General features: G+C 47.3%; 1 protein-coding gene across 4 annotated transcripts in view; it reads right to left on the bottom strand.

Moving 5' to 3' along the window:
• The window catches only part of PTH1R (parathyroid hormone 1 receptor), a 187,978-nt gene that overhangs the window by 10,686 nt on the left and 163,811 nt on the right, over nt 1–13,481 (bottom strand). For all 4 annotated transcript variants that reach the window (XM_073334849.1, XM_073334850.1, XM_073334851.1 and 1 more), the window contains 4 exons: nt 10,320–10,386; nt 6,003–6,097; nt 3,792–3,933; nt 2,233–2,274 (listed from right to left, as the gene is read on the bottom strand). In XM_073334849.1, coding sequence (XP_073190950.1) covers nt 2,233–2,274; nt 3,792–3,933; nt 6,003–6,097; nt 10,320–10,386 — 346 coding nt within the window. The remainder of the gene's footprint in view (nt 1–2,232; nt 2,275–3,791; nt 3,934–6,002; nt 6,098–10,319; nt 10,387–13,481) is intronic.

The following is a 13,481-nucleotide window of genomic DNA, read 5'->3' as shown; positions in this document are numbered from 1 at the left end:
AGCCCTTAATTTAGAGCCAGCATCGGTAACACACAGTGCAGTAATCAGTGGTCCCATCTGACCTTGGAATCTCTTAATCTTGAGTGAATGTTTTTACCATGCCACATGGCAGTTGCTATCAGGCCATGATGAATGTTTCTCCATTAGGCTTTCTTAGCTAGGCCACTAGTTTTGTTCTTTGCCTCGGGTCCCATTGCAGCATTAGTATTTAAATCAAGCACTTGGTCTAGACTAATATGGAGATTTAGGATGGCAGAAAGTCATTATCCAGATTGGAACATGGCCAGGATGCCTGGGTTAACACCTCTACTCTCCAGAAACAAACGCCCTTGGATTTTGAATGGCTACAAGTTCGCAAGGCCTGGGGTTTGTACCCTCTCCAAAGAATGGCAATATCAACAGCAAAACTGGAGAGATGATCTACAAGAAGAACGAGCGATCTGCAAAATATGCCTTATCATGAGAGATTGCGGGAGCTCAGTCTATAGGTAGTTTATCAAAGAGAATGTGAAGAAGCAAGCTGATCATGGTCTGTTAAGTACGGACACAGGGAGAAGGTACTGGGTAGCAGAAGGCTCTTTAATCTAGCAAAACAAGATCTAATGCCTGGAAGGTGAAGTCAGCAACGTTCCAACTGGAAACAATATGGCCATTTTTGACACAGACAGTAATGAACCGTTGGAATAGCTCACTGAGGGATGGAGTGGATTCTTGTCATTTGGAGTTTTTCCATTGAAACTGGATGTCTTTCTAAATGATTACGCTCTATTTCCAACACAAGCTACTGGGCTTGATGTAAGAATCACCGGGTAAGGTTCACTGGCCTGTGTTATGCTGCAGATGATGACAGTGGTCCATTCTGGCCTTAATCCCTTTGCATTTTACCACAGGGTAAAATGGCAGCCTGGTGATTCAACTCCACCTGAGCGCTTCCTGCTGCTCCAAGAAGAACTACGAACAACAATCCCCCAGAGTGGGCATTGCTGACGATGCAGGACAAGAGTGTCAGTGACCAGAAGGATTAGAGGCTGGTGAAGTAACTCAACATTAACAAGTAGTGGGCTACATTTCAAGGTCAAGATCATAGTGGCACTTATATAGGCCTGTGTAGAGGGCAGCACAGCTTCTCCCAGAAGCCATGGGAAGACTGGGCCAAGGCAGACACAATCTCACCTTGTCCATGAAGGACAAGAAGCAATGGGCTTAAACTGCAGCAAGGGCGGTTTCGGTTGGACGTTAGGAAAAACTACCTGACTGTCAGGGTGGTTAAGCACTAGAACAAATTGCCTAGGGAGGTTGTGGGATGTTCGTCACTGCAGGGTTTTTAAGAGCAGGTTAGACAGACACCCGTCAGGGATGGTCTAGTTATTATGTAGCCCTGTCTTGAATGCAGTAAACTGGACTAGAAGACCTCTCACAAGGTCCCTTTCAGTCCTACACTTCTATGATTCTGAGGGTACGTCTTCACTACCTAGTGATCGATCCCCAATCGCTCTGCCATCGACTCCTGTACTCCACCATGGCGAGAGGTGGAAGTGGAGTCGACGGGGGAGCGGCAGCAGTCGACCCCGTGCTGTGAGGACGCGAGGTAAGTCAACCTAAGATACGTCTTAGATATTCTCGTAGCTGAAGTTGCGTATCTTAAGTTGATCCCCCCAACTAGTGTAGACCAGGCCTTAGAGTGCCTACTTTGCTCCAGTCATTTGGATGGACCCGACAGCTCACCCTAATGTACCGCCCCCCCTGTGCTGAAAGAGTGGGGCCCTGGCCTCCCTGCCTCCAAAAATCTGCAAGCGGGGAGGAAGCGAGCAGATCTGGAGTTCCCCATAGCACAGGGATTGCTGCTGTGGGAGGCTCTTCCATCTGGGCTGCCAATAATCTTCCCCTAAATGGCTCAGATAGTATAGGCCTGATTCTCCACCATCTTGTCCCTGGTGCTCTCATTTACCCTGGTGCAGAGGGGGTGCAAAACGTTACTGGATCAGAACAGTCATGATTTACACCCAGTTTGAATGAATTCTCGTTTGGCAGCATTTTAGATCCGCTTTGCCCAGGGGGAAATGACTATGAAAGGCACAAAGCAGTGGAGACGTTTCTATACCAAGGGTCTAAGTCTCTGCTTGCCTAACTCCATTGACCTCAGTAGAGTTAACCCCAGGAGGACTAGCTGAGTGTAGATATTTGGACTCTATTTCTAATGAAATAGGATCATTGAGAACCAAAGACACTCACCTCTCCATTGCAAAAACAGTATATGATGGCAACCAAGAATCCCTGGAAAGAAGATGAAACAACATATTAACATTTATCCTGCTGCATCTCAATGTCTATTCACTGACACCGTGGCCCAGATCCACATAGTTTCACTGATGGCAATGGAGCAACACCAGCTTACCCCAGCTAAAAACCAGTGCAAACCAGGAAAACTCCTATTGTCTAGCAGCCTACAAGAAACAGGTGACCATTAATGACTGTCCTCCAGGCTATCAGCTAACCCGCATTTAACGCATCCTATGTGCACTGGCTGGCTGGCACATCTGTTCTGGGCTGTGGCAGAAAATGAACATTTGTTTCCTGTTGCAGATGTCCTGTAAAGGCTTTGGAAGAGCAGTTGCTCACCACTGTCCCAGGTCATTTTCCTGCCCTGGGAAAATTTTTCAAGCTTTCAGAAATGTTCCTGTTTCGCATCAGGATGAACCCAAAACCTTTAGAAATTTTTTGCAGAAAAACCTAGAGCTCTAAGAAGATCCCCTAGCTCAAGTGATTAGGGCCCTTTGCGGGGAGGTAGAAGTCCCACGTTCAAATCCTTACTCTGAACCAGGCAGAGCAGGGACTTGCACCTCAGTCTGCTAGGTCCCAAGCGAGTGCGTCCTAATCTCAGTCTGCTAGGTCCTAATCGCTGCATCTATGCACTACTCTGGGGTGGAGCTTTCTCACACATGCTTGTTGGAGCTGTTCCACTTTGTATAAATAAATATTTGAGGGGAGGTGGGGAGAGACTGACTGCATAGCCCAGTGTTCGGACAGTCAGTTGGGATGTGGGAAATCCAGGATCAGATGAGATGAGAACCCAGTTTTGGGACCCAGTCATGCATTCCCTTTGCACTCAAATGGGAGTTCTGGGTGTGCAAAGAATGAAAGGCCAGGTCCTCCCATTTCAGGTCCCGTCTGAATCTGCACTTCCCTGCCCTTTGATCCAGAGTTTGTCTGAGCCCAGCTCTACCTTCCCAGCTTCATGTCAGCCATGCTAGTCAGTCACTTAAGATTTTAAACCATGGATCAGTAGGTTGTCCTTAAGGGAGGGCTGTGCAGTGGGCATGTAACATAATTTTCATCATATGGCTGCACTCATTTTGGCTAAAAGATCCCAATCCTGCACTCAGATCTGCATTATGCCCCTGCTTATCCTCGACTTCAGTGGGCTGCTGCAGTTCATGTTAGCGGATCTGTTTGTAGGACTACGATAAGCTACTTTGAGGCCAACGGGTTTAAATCCATGCAGCTCTCTTGACCTATCCCAGCTGAGGATCCAACCTGGATCTCAAGGGCTTTTGGTGGACAAATGATAAAATTATTTGCCTGACACGTTGTCCCAAAGTACCCTAACACGGTTTGCAAATACATACTACACCCAGCACCAAAGTAGAGCCATTAAGTCTTGGGAGTGTAACTTGGCACCTACTAAAAATCCTTTCCCCCAAAACAGAACACATCTGATGTCCATCTTCCGTCCCACCGAACACCACTACTTTGCTCTTAAAATGCCCAGAAAGTTTAACAGGGTACATTACCTGGAAAGAGTTGAACAGCATTTCATAGTGCATTTGAACTTGCCAAAGAATCCCTGACACCTCTGTATATGGCAAAGCCATGAAAACTATATAGTGAACTCCAAACAGAGGCATAAGGACAAGGGTAGATTTCAGCAGCTTCCTGTAGGAACAGGAGGAGAGAAACACATGGAGAAAGTCAAGAGTCTGAATTATCCTCTGGGCCTCCTTAGGGTCTGGATTGAGGTGAAGTGGTGAAATGGTGCTGGGGGGAGGGGGAAGCTTGCACAGCTGCTGCCCATGATGTGCCTGATTGTGAATATCCAGTCTCCAGGCCAGTCAAGCCGGTACCTTCCACCAGCAGTAAAAATCCCTGGAAAGGAAGGATGGTGCTGCTCCATATCTAGGGCCAGACTGCCTATGCTCAGATGGGACAAGAAGGGAGACTTCCAAGACTGTGCCATGCTTGCATCCCCTGGGGCACTAGCATCCTTGGTGGGGGATGGAATGGAGGAGATCAGCAGAGCTGGATGGATGCTGACCTCCCTGGTAGGGGCACAGGAGAGAGAATGCTATGCCATCCTATGGAATGGGGCAGCTTGTCTGCTATCACCATGTGTTTCCCTGGGGTGGAATGTGCGCTGGAGGTCCCCTAGCCTAGATGGAGGTGCAACTCCACCTCAGCAGGAGCCTGTGCACCTTAGTTACAACCCAGACCCTAACATTTGGCTGGGTTCATCCCTCGAATCCCACTGACTGGAAATGATGCCAATCCAGGGATTGAAACAACTGCCAATGGTTACGGCAATTGCCAAATGGAGGCAATTAGCGAGGGGGCAGCGTTGCCAGGAGGCCTGGTGCTTTCGCTGTCCAATGACTGACAATCTCTGTGAGGATTAAAAAATCAAAAGAGCTGAGCCTGTCCAAGCTATAATAAATAGCAAGCCTCTCCAAGTGAGAAATAAACAAACAGATAAGTCTCGGCTGTGACATGGCAACAGAACAAACCTTTGCATTTTGATGCCAAATTCCAGCCCCACTTTCCAATGAAACAGAATCGTAGGTCTGGAGGGACCTCGAGAGCTCATCAAATCCAGTCCCCTGCACTCACGTTAGGACTAAGTATTATCTCACTTTTGGATACTCTTCTGGGAGCAAGCCGGTAGGGGCGACCTTGGAACCCTGCTTTTCAGTGATATCGCCCTGAATTATTTTGCTCTCTCTCCTCTGGATATTGTGTGCTGAATCATTTGAACTTGAGCCTACAAACACCCTGGGAGTTCTCTAGCTGTGGAGGTCTCTCAGCTATTTACTTTCACAGTCAAACTTTGACTACATTGCAAATATGCTTCATTGTCAAGGGGAAAGGAACAGAAAAAACCCAACCCCAAACAAACAAGAAAACCCAAGACGAAACTCCAAACTTCCTGTGAATAGTTGGGAATCTTTCTTCACTTGAGCAATCGCCAGTCAAGGTTTCGAAAACAAGGGAGGGAAAAAGTATAAAAAGGAAGGATGGGATTTTATGGTACAGTCTTTTGCTTTATGCCATTGGTTCAAAGTCAACCCAGGGCGGTAGTGATTGAAAATCATTATTATTAATTATTTGGGTCACAGTAAAGGACAGAGGCACTATGGTGGTGAGATAGGGACCCTATTGTGCTCGGCTCTGTGCAAACATAACATAAGAGACAGTCCCTGAACTCTAAATAGACAAGGCAGACAAAGAATGGAACTTCCCCAGCATCACACAGGAGAGCCAGGACTAGAACTGAGGTTTCCTGAGTAGTAGCCCAGATCCTTAGCCACTGGGCCAGCCACTTTTCCTACCCAACGGTTGTTGGTGGTCTCCTCAATAGATGGTGCAGGTGTCCATATCACAAATACCACTGTCATCGTTAGCCCTTGATGGCCACGCCAGCAGAGAGGCCATGAGCCAAACTGACCTTGGAGGCTGAACTCCCCTCAGCCTATTAGCTGGTCCCTCCAGGCTAGGATCTACCCTCTTTAAGGGAGCACTGAGAGGAGGCTTGCAATGCCCCTGGTACGCCACGCGCTGCTGCTCCATGGGCACTCTGGCTGGCTCGTGGAAAGCAGAAGGAGAAGGGCAGTGACTGAGGCTGCATGTGCGCTGTCCCTGCTCTGCAGGTGATTATGAGACTTTGATCTCCCAGGCTATCAAGCCCATCCCTGTTTCTCGCTGTCTCATGCCGGAAGGGAAAGGAGACTCACCTGTACTGTTGTCTCGTATCACACCTCCCTGCGTTTGTCTCCCGTAGCTTGGTTGCTAGGACTCGGATAATATTGATAAAAAGAATAAAATTTACCTGGAAAAGAGAAAGATTTTTTTTTAATCACAAAACCAAAACCTGCAGCGCTACCAGATTGAGGTGGACACCCCAATCACAGGAGTGGAATCATAGAATCATAGAATCTCAGGGTTGGAAGGGACCCCAGAAGGTCGTCTAGTCCAACCCCCTGCTCGAAGCAGGACCAATTCCCAGTTAAATCATCCCAGCCAGGGCTTTGTCAAGCCTGACCTTAAAAACCTCTAAGGAAGGAGATTCCACCACCTCCCTAGGCAACGCATTCCAGTGTTTCACCACCCTCCTAGTGACAACGTTTTTCCTAATATCCAACCTAAACCTCCCCCACGGCAACTTGAGAACTCGAGGGCCCTGTCTGCCCAGATGTTTCCAGAGAGCATCCTCAGCTCCTACTGGAGGAGGTGAAGGTACACAGCTCCTTCGCGAGCAGCTCAGCAATTTAGCAAGCTCAGGCCAACTGTGTCTGAGCTGAGTGCTCTCTGCTTGATCTTGTGCCATGGAGATAAGGAAGGGTCACCCCTTTTTTCTGGTCCCTAGCAGACCTCATCACGTCCAGCCTTGTTATTGTCTCATGGTGGTAACAGGCACGTGTGACAATATCTAGGCAGTTAAGGTGAAATTCACTCCTGAGCAAGGAGCCCACACAACGGCCACGGCGCTATTTAAAAACCATGTGACTAGAGGGAATTTTTCAACAGAAAATGCTGATTTGTCCAAACCAAAACTTTTCCTGGAAATGTATGGGTTTCAATGAAGCTTTCCCAGCTGCAGGATGGAACTTTTGATCAAAACTAGGGGCAGAACCAAAACCAGACCCCAGAATAGCCAATAGCTAGCCCCTCACCTGGGAGATGGAAGACCGAGGTTCAAGCTCCAACTCCACATTGGGACGAGCATGGAGGCAAAACCTGGTCTTCCCCATCCCACTCCAATGTCCTGTAGAGGCTATAGAGTCGATTACTTTCTTTGTCCCAATGAACATGTCGTTAGTTACATACAATAGAACAGCTCCAATAGGAGAGACTGAAAGAAAGCCTGACACCAGAGCCCAGTGGGGTAGGGCATTTGCCTGGGGTATGGAAGACCCACATTTAGGAAGTTCTCTTCTTCACCCCAATGCGAAACAACAACAGATTTCAAAACCTGGGAATTGTTCACAAAGTGGAATTTTTGTTTTCCGGCCAGCCCTACTTCAGTGAGATTTGATGGGGCACTGGGGTGAATTTTGTCTTTCCACCATGCTCATCACTAGGGCCCTACCAAATTCACAGTCCCTTTTGGTCAATTTCACGGTCATGGAATTTTAAAAATCGTAAATTTCATGATTTCAGCTATTTAAATCTAAAATTTCAGGGTGTTGTAATTGTAGGGGTCCCGACCCAAAAAGGAGTTGTGTGTGAGTGTGTGTGAGTGTGTGTGGGGGGGTTGTGGCACTGCTATCCTTACTTCTGCGCTGCTGCTGGCAGGGTGCTGCCTTCAGAGATGGGTGCCCAGCCAACATCTGCCGCCCTCCAGCCACCCAGCTCTGAAGGCAGCACAGAACTAAGAGTGGCAATACTGTGACACCCCTAAAATAACCTTGTGACCCCCCTGCAACTCCCTTTTGGGGCAGGACCCCCAATTTGAGAAATGCTGGTCTCCCCTGTGAAATCTGTATAGTACAGGGTAAAAACTCACAAAAGACCAGATTTCGTGGTGGGAGACCAGATTTCACGGTCCATGACGTGTTTTTCATGACTGGGAATTTCGTAGGGCCCTGCTCATCACTGAGCATGTGAGTGCCTCAAAATGGCTGAGAGAACAGAGCCTTCCAAACAGGTGACTGAAATTCATCCTGAAGTCTGAATGACTCTTTCCCTCCCCACACACCAGTCAGATGCCTCTATATCAGGACTGAGGCCTGCTGGCAGGACACAGTGGAATGGAAGCAGCTTGCACAGCCTCTGCCCTTGCTGGACCTACTCTGTGCATAGGGGTTTTAGTCTCTGTGGCTGTCAAGCCAGCATCTTTCAACAGCCTTTAAAGCAAGTTCAAAGATAGATCACGAGATATGTGGTGCGAAGGAAAAGCAATAGGGAAAGGGATAAAGTATCTCCATGGGCTAGGGCTCTGTGTGAAACTGGTCTACATTTTTCTGCAGAGTTTATTACTTGGGCATAGGGGCCCCAGCAGAGATCAGGGCCCCCTTGTGCTAGGGGCTGTGCAAAGGCACAGAATAAGAGGCAGTCTCTGCCCTGAAGAATGTGCAATCTAAATAGACAGGACAGACTACACAGGGAGGAACGGGAGTCTCATTACTGCCATTTTACAGATGGATACACAAGGCACAGAGAGGTAACTGGCAAATCTTGGCCCCATATAAATCAATGAGAGTTTTGCCATTGACTTCAACGGAGCCAGGATTTCACTCTTAAGTGACGGACCCAAGGTCACACAGAAAGTCTGGGCAGAGGCAGGAATTTCACTCAGAAATCTTGACTCCTAACTCAGCGGCTATGCCACAAGGCCATCCTTTCTCTCCAGCTAACAATGGCCAAACCATTAGACCATCTATGACTTGTGTTTGTTTCTTTGCAGTCCTTCACCAAACCTTGTATTTCCTGATTGCTACTGTATCGCCATAGAACCCGTGATCCCAATATGAAGGAAACAAGCAAGGTAATTCCTCTTGTTTTTCCTAAAACACCAGCAAAGCTTTGAAGGAAATGCAAACAACTGAATGACTTCTGAGTTACCAGTGCAGTGGAGCCCCTTAGAACCAGAACTGTCTGAGAGCTCATCCAGAAAATGCAAAACTTTGTCCAGAAACAGATGAAAAGCCAGTGTGGGGGCTGAAAAAGCAGACAAGTGTGCAATAGGAACTCACACAGACTAAATGGAAACAACCCACAGAATATGTTTGCACAATAAATAGTTGCATTTGTAAATAGCCCTGTAGAACCTCATGAAGAAGCATTCTCTTTACAAGGAGAAACATCTATTCAGCCCTTTGTCATCTACTAACTGGGCTTTAAATTAAATGCAATGGGGTTGCTGGCAATCAACCATTTGAACGATCTGAAGTGTGTCTTCCATCCTACAGTTTTATTTCAAATGATCATTGTGTGGTCTTGGCACTTTGCTCCTTCCAATGCACAGAAGGAACCACCAGAGCCAGTTGGAGAATTTCCGTCGATACAAAATTTTAATAAGGGAAGAAAATAAAAAATAATTTTCTCGATCAGCTCTGCTAATTACATTTACTTCAGAAGGTTCCATATGCAGAAGGCCTGAGTCTCCTCTCACCCACACTCCTCTGTCACGTGATCTGTAATTCAGAAGAATCAAGGCCATTCGGACTGATTCAAAGCTCTCTGAAGTCAGTGGAAAGACTCTTTAATGCAATATGCACAGAGAATTGTATGCATGCACAGAGGAGAACTAAAATGTGCGGGTAGAGAAAATCTCTCTCTTTATCATCTATCTGTCAGAAGACAGGGTGGAGGGGAAAAGTTGGGAAAGAAAGAGGAGATCATTTATACAATACAAATTGAGACAGATTTCCCAGGATAACTAAGGCCCTAATCTTGCAAACATGAAAGAACCAACATTACTTCCTTCAGGTGAGTAATCCCATCTGTATAATGCTGACCATACCTCATAAGAGGTCTGGGTCATTCCTAGACCTTGATGTTTTCCATTCTATAACTCTGTCTGCTGCCCTCTGTGTGGGAGGCTGAGCTGCTCTCCTACTGATGCTTGGTTAATGACACTTGGAACTGATCAGCAGTGATTGTTCCGAGACTTGCTATTCCCCTCCTTTAACAAGCTGGGTCAGGGAGTAAATCCAGCATAAGCACTAATGGCAGTCAAAATGCAAAGGTTCAGTTTGCACGAGGACCCTACATTGGAAGGTTTAACTGGATCTTCTTTGGTGCAGACGCTTGGCAAGATCATCTTCTTCCTCTCCTGGGCTTTCCGGTACCATGTGGGCTGGAAACACCTTGATTCTTAGAGGACAGGAGCTCAGCACTGTCTGAAAATCAGGCCCCTTTATGACTTGTCAAGTAAACCCCCACAGAGTTGAGCCCTTACCCCAAAATCACTAGTCACTTTTGCAAATCCTGACCTATGTGTTTACATTATTAAAAAGTTTGGGATCACAGGCTGAGTTTCTTTCTTCCAGCTGCCTAGTTTGGGCTCCCATCCCCCTCGCCACCCCAAATAAAAATCCAGTACTCACCACAATAGCTACCAGGAGGGGCACCTGAAAAATCCATTGTAAATTGCTGGCACTCAAGTCCCAACACCTAGGAAGAGATTGGCACCACATCAGTAAATCCTCATCTGCCCAGGCAAATAGCCTCATTTTCCTGTTTGCAACTCAGTGCTGAAAACAGGAACCCTGCAATGTCCTATGCGTGTGTGGAACCAACCCAAGCCCAACCCAAGCCCAACCCAAGCCATCCCTTCCCCCTCCCATCAGCAATGATTGGCATCAAAACCAGCCTCCTTTTATCCCTACCGTCTGCTTTTAAAAGCCAATTTTAAATGTATTTAAAATCTTAGGCCCAGATCCTCAAAGGTATTTAATGCTTAAGATGCATTGAGATCTGTGGCAGTTGGGCATTACTCTCGGCAGATTTCAGGGACTTGCTCTTTTTGCATCGTCAAGGCTGGTGTCCGATCCTCTTTGAACTGGAATTCTCCACCCCAGTCTGTAATGGCCAGGGTTCAGCAAGCTACATTGAGATTCATTTCCTTAGGCCTGGGCCTACACACAGAAGCTGCACAGATCTAACTAAAGGTGGGATTTTAAACAAGTACAAAGCCCTGTGTGGACAGACTTAAACTGGTTTAAAACTGGTTCCATCTTGAGCTTGCAAATTTACCCACACTAGTTGTTAATTACACAGGTCTAAATTAAAGTTAAGAGTGTCCACAGAGGGCTTTAACTCAATTGGCTTTAAAAATCAGACCTACAGTTAACGCTTTGTGTGTAGACAAGGCCCACGTACATGCTGCGGTGGTAGAAGTTTCTGCCCTCGCTGCCCTGCAGGATGAAGCCCTCTGTTGAGAACAGCGGCATGTATCCCCTCCTTCTGCTCTGCCAACGAGCCTCAACCCTACCCTGCAGGAGGTTCATTCTCCTTGCCTAGCCAATCCTTGACCTCTCTACTTCGGCTGCCAATAGCGGGAGGGAGCACTGATTGAGGTGGTGGGTTTTCTGATGTGGTCACCTCCCCTCTGCTGGGAACTGGACGGAGGCCTCCAAAGATATTTGATATAGGCCACTGAGTGAGACTGTCCGATGGTAATCATGGCTTCACACGCTGCTGTGGACTGGATGTGCTCCAGCAATCAAGAAATGAAAGGGTCTGTAGCCCTCTGTTGGCACCACACCACAGCAGTGGTTTTCACGTCCGGGGCCAGCGTCTGCTCCGTGCGGATGTTTGAGGAGAGCAAATAAAAGGGGTGGCGAAAGCCCCGACAAGAACGGAAGGTTTTTACACGGCGTGTGTTCGCAAATGCCCCGCGTCAAGGTGACGAGGGATATGTTGTCCTCTAATGAGCTGAGTGGTGATCTAAGTCACAGGCACTCGGGAGTGCGGTTAGGTTACGCTGTGCTTGTCGGATAGGAACGTACTGGTAGCAGGGTTTCAGATATGGATGTATATCATGCATGTAAACTATGCTGCACAGCTACTGTATCTGGGGCTACCGCCATCCCCCACCCGGTGCCCAGAGAGCCACTGACTGAAAAGGTGGCAAATTTCAGAAGTCAGCACTAAGTATGTTCAGCTTGTGCTGAAATCGGCAGTGGGTTTGGGGGTGAGGGGGCTGAGTGTAGAGTAGTTGCCTTGTTCAACTGGCTAGTGTGTTAGACCAACACTGCGGTTCACCGTTCCGGCCAATGGGAGCTGCAGTCTACAGGTTGCCCACCACTGCTGTGGAGGAAGGAGAAAAAGTACTAAATACGATGAAGAATGGTAAAGCAACTGGTGAAGACGAAATAAGTGCTGATATGTTCAATGCAGCTGGAGATACCAGAATCAAGTGACTTCACAAGTTGCTACGTGTTTGCTGAGATCAACCTAGGATATCCGATGAGTGGAGAACAAGATTGACTGTGCCTCTTTGGAGGGGTAAGGGTGATAAAAATGATCCAAACACCTATCAGGGGCATCACCCTGTTAAGACAGCCTCTTAAAGTCCTTGAGAGAGTTTTGGGAGGCCAGGTGGAGGTGCAAGGTTGAGGAAAACATAGGAGAGGCGCAACATGGCTTTGGGAAGGGAAGGAGTACCATAGACATAGTATTTGCATTGAGACGTAAGTTTGACAGCATGGTAAATGGAGGGCATAACTGCTATGTAGCATTTATTGAGCTTGAGAAAGCATCCAGCAAACAAGAGGAAGTACTTTTTCACACGCTGCACAACTAATCTGTGGAACTCATTGCCATGGGATGTTGTGAGGGCCAAAAGTATATAACTGGGTTCAAAAAAGAACTGGATAAGTTTATGGAGGATAGGTCCATCAATGGCTATTAATCAAGATGGTCAGGGAAACAATCCCATGCTTGGAGTGATCCTAAACCTCTGATTACCAGAAGCTTGGAGGTGAAGATAGGGTGGATCACTCTATAATTGCTCTGTTCTGTACACTCCCCCTGAAGCTCTGATATGGGCCACTGTTGGAGACAGGATATTGGGCAAGGTGGACCATGGTGTGACCCGATATGGCAGCTCTTATGACTCGGTTCTTCAGGGGTTGGTGTTCGGAGTATTGAGATGGGTGGGAGGGGAACTTCGAGAAGTGGAGATGATAGAGGAACTGTATTGAGGGTTAGGAGCTAAGGGGGTAACAAACATGGAATTTCAGAGATTTTTGAGGTGACAGGGGGATTGAGACAAGGTAGTGTGCGGAATCCGCTTCTCTTCATCTTAATTATGGAGTTAATTAGTCAGAGAATGAAACCTGTGGAGACACAGAGAAAACTAATGTGTGCTGATGACCGCGCCCTTTTGGCTGACAGCAAAGAGGAAGTGGTAAATATGGTATCAGAGTGAGTTGAAGCCCCACTCACCCAAATCTGTGGTTGAAGACCATGGTTTGAAGGTAAACACATAGAGAACAGAAGTTATGCAAGTAGGGAAAATGGGAGTAGAGCTGTCGATTAAAGTTTCTGGAGAGAAGCTGAATCAGAAGAAAGAAGCTGTGTGCTTGGGAAATACACATACTGCTGCTGGGGAACTGAACAGAAGAACTCAGTGTGCATGGGCGGCACTGAAAAAGACGGCAGGAGTATTGTGGGACGGGCAATTAAGTAACAAATTGAAAGGAGAAGCGGGTGCTGCCTATGTTTGTCCCTGCCTGCTCTATGGTTTGGAAACTCTGGATCTT

Source organism: Lepidochelys kempii, chromosome 2 (assembly GCF_965140265.1).
Source record: "Lepidochelys kempii isolate rLepKem1 chromosome 2, rLepKem1.hap2, whole genome shotgun sequence".
Taxonomy (NCBI): Eukaryota; Metazoa; Chordata; order Testudines; family Cheloniidae; genus Lepidochelys; species Lepidochelys kempii.
Note: the sequence above shows the minus strand (reverse complement) of the source record. Positions and strands in the feature narration are given on the sequence as shown.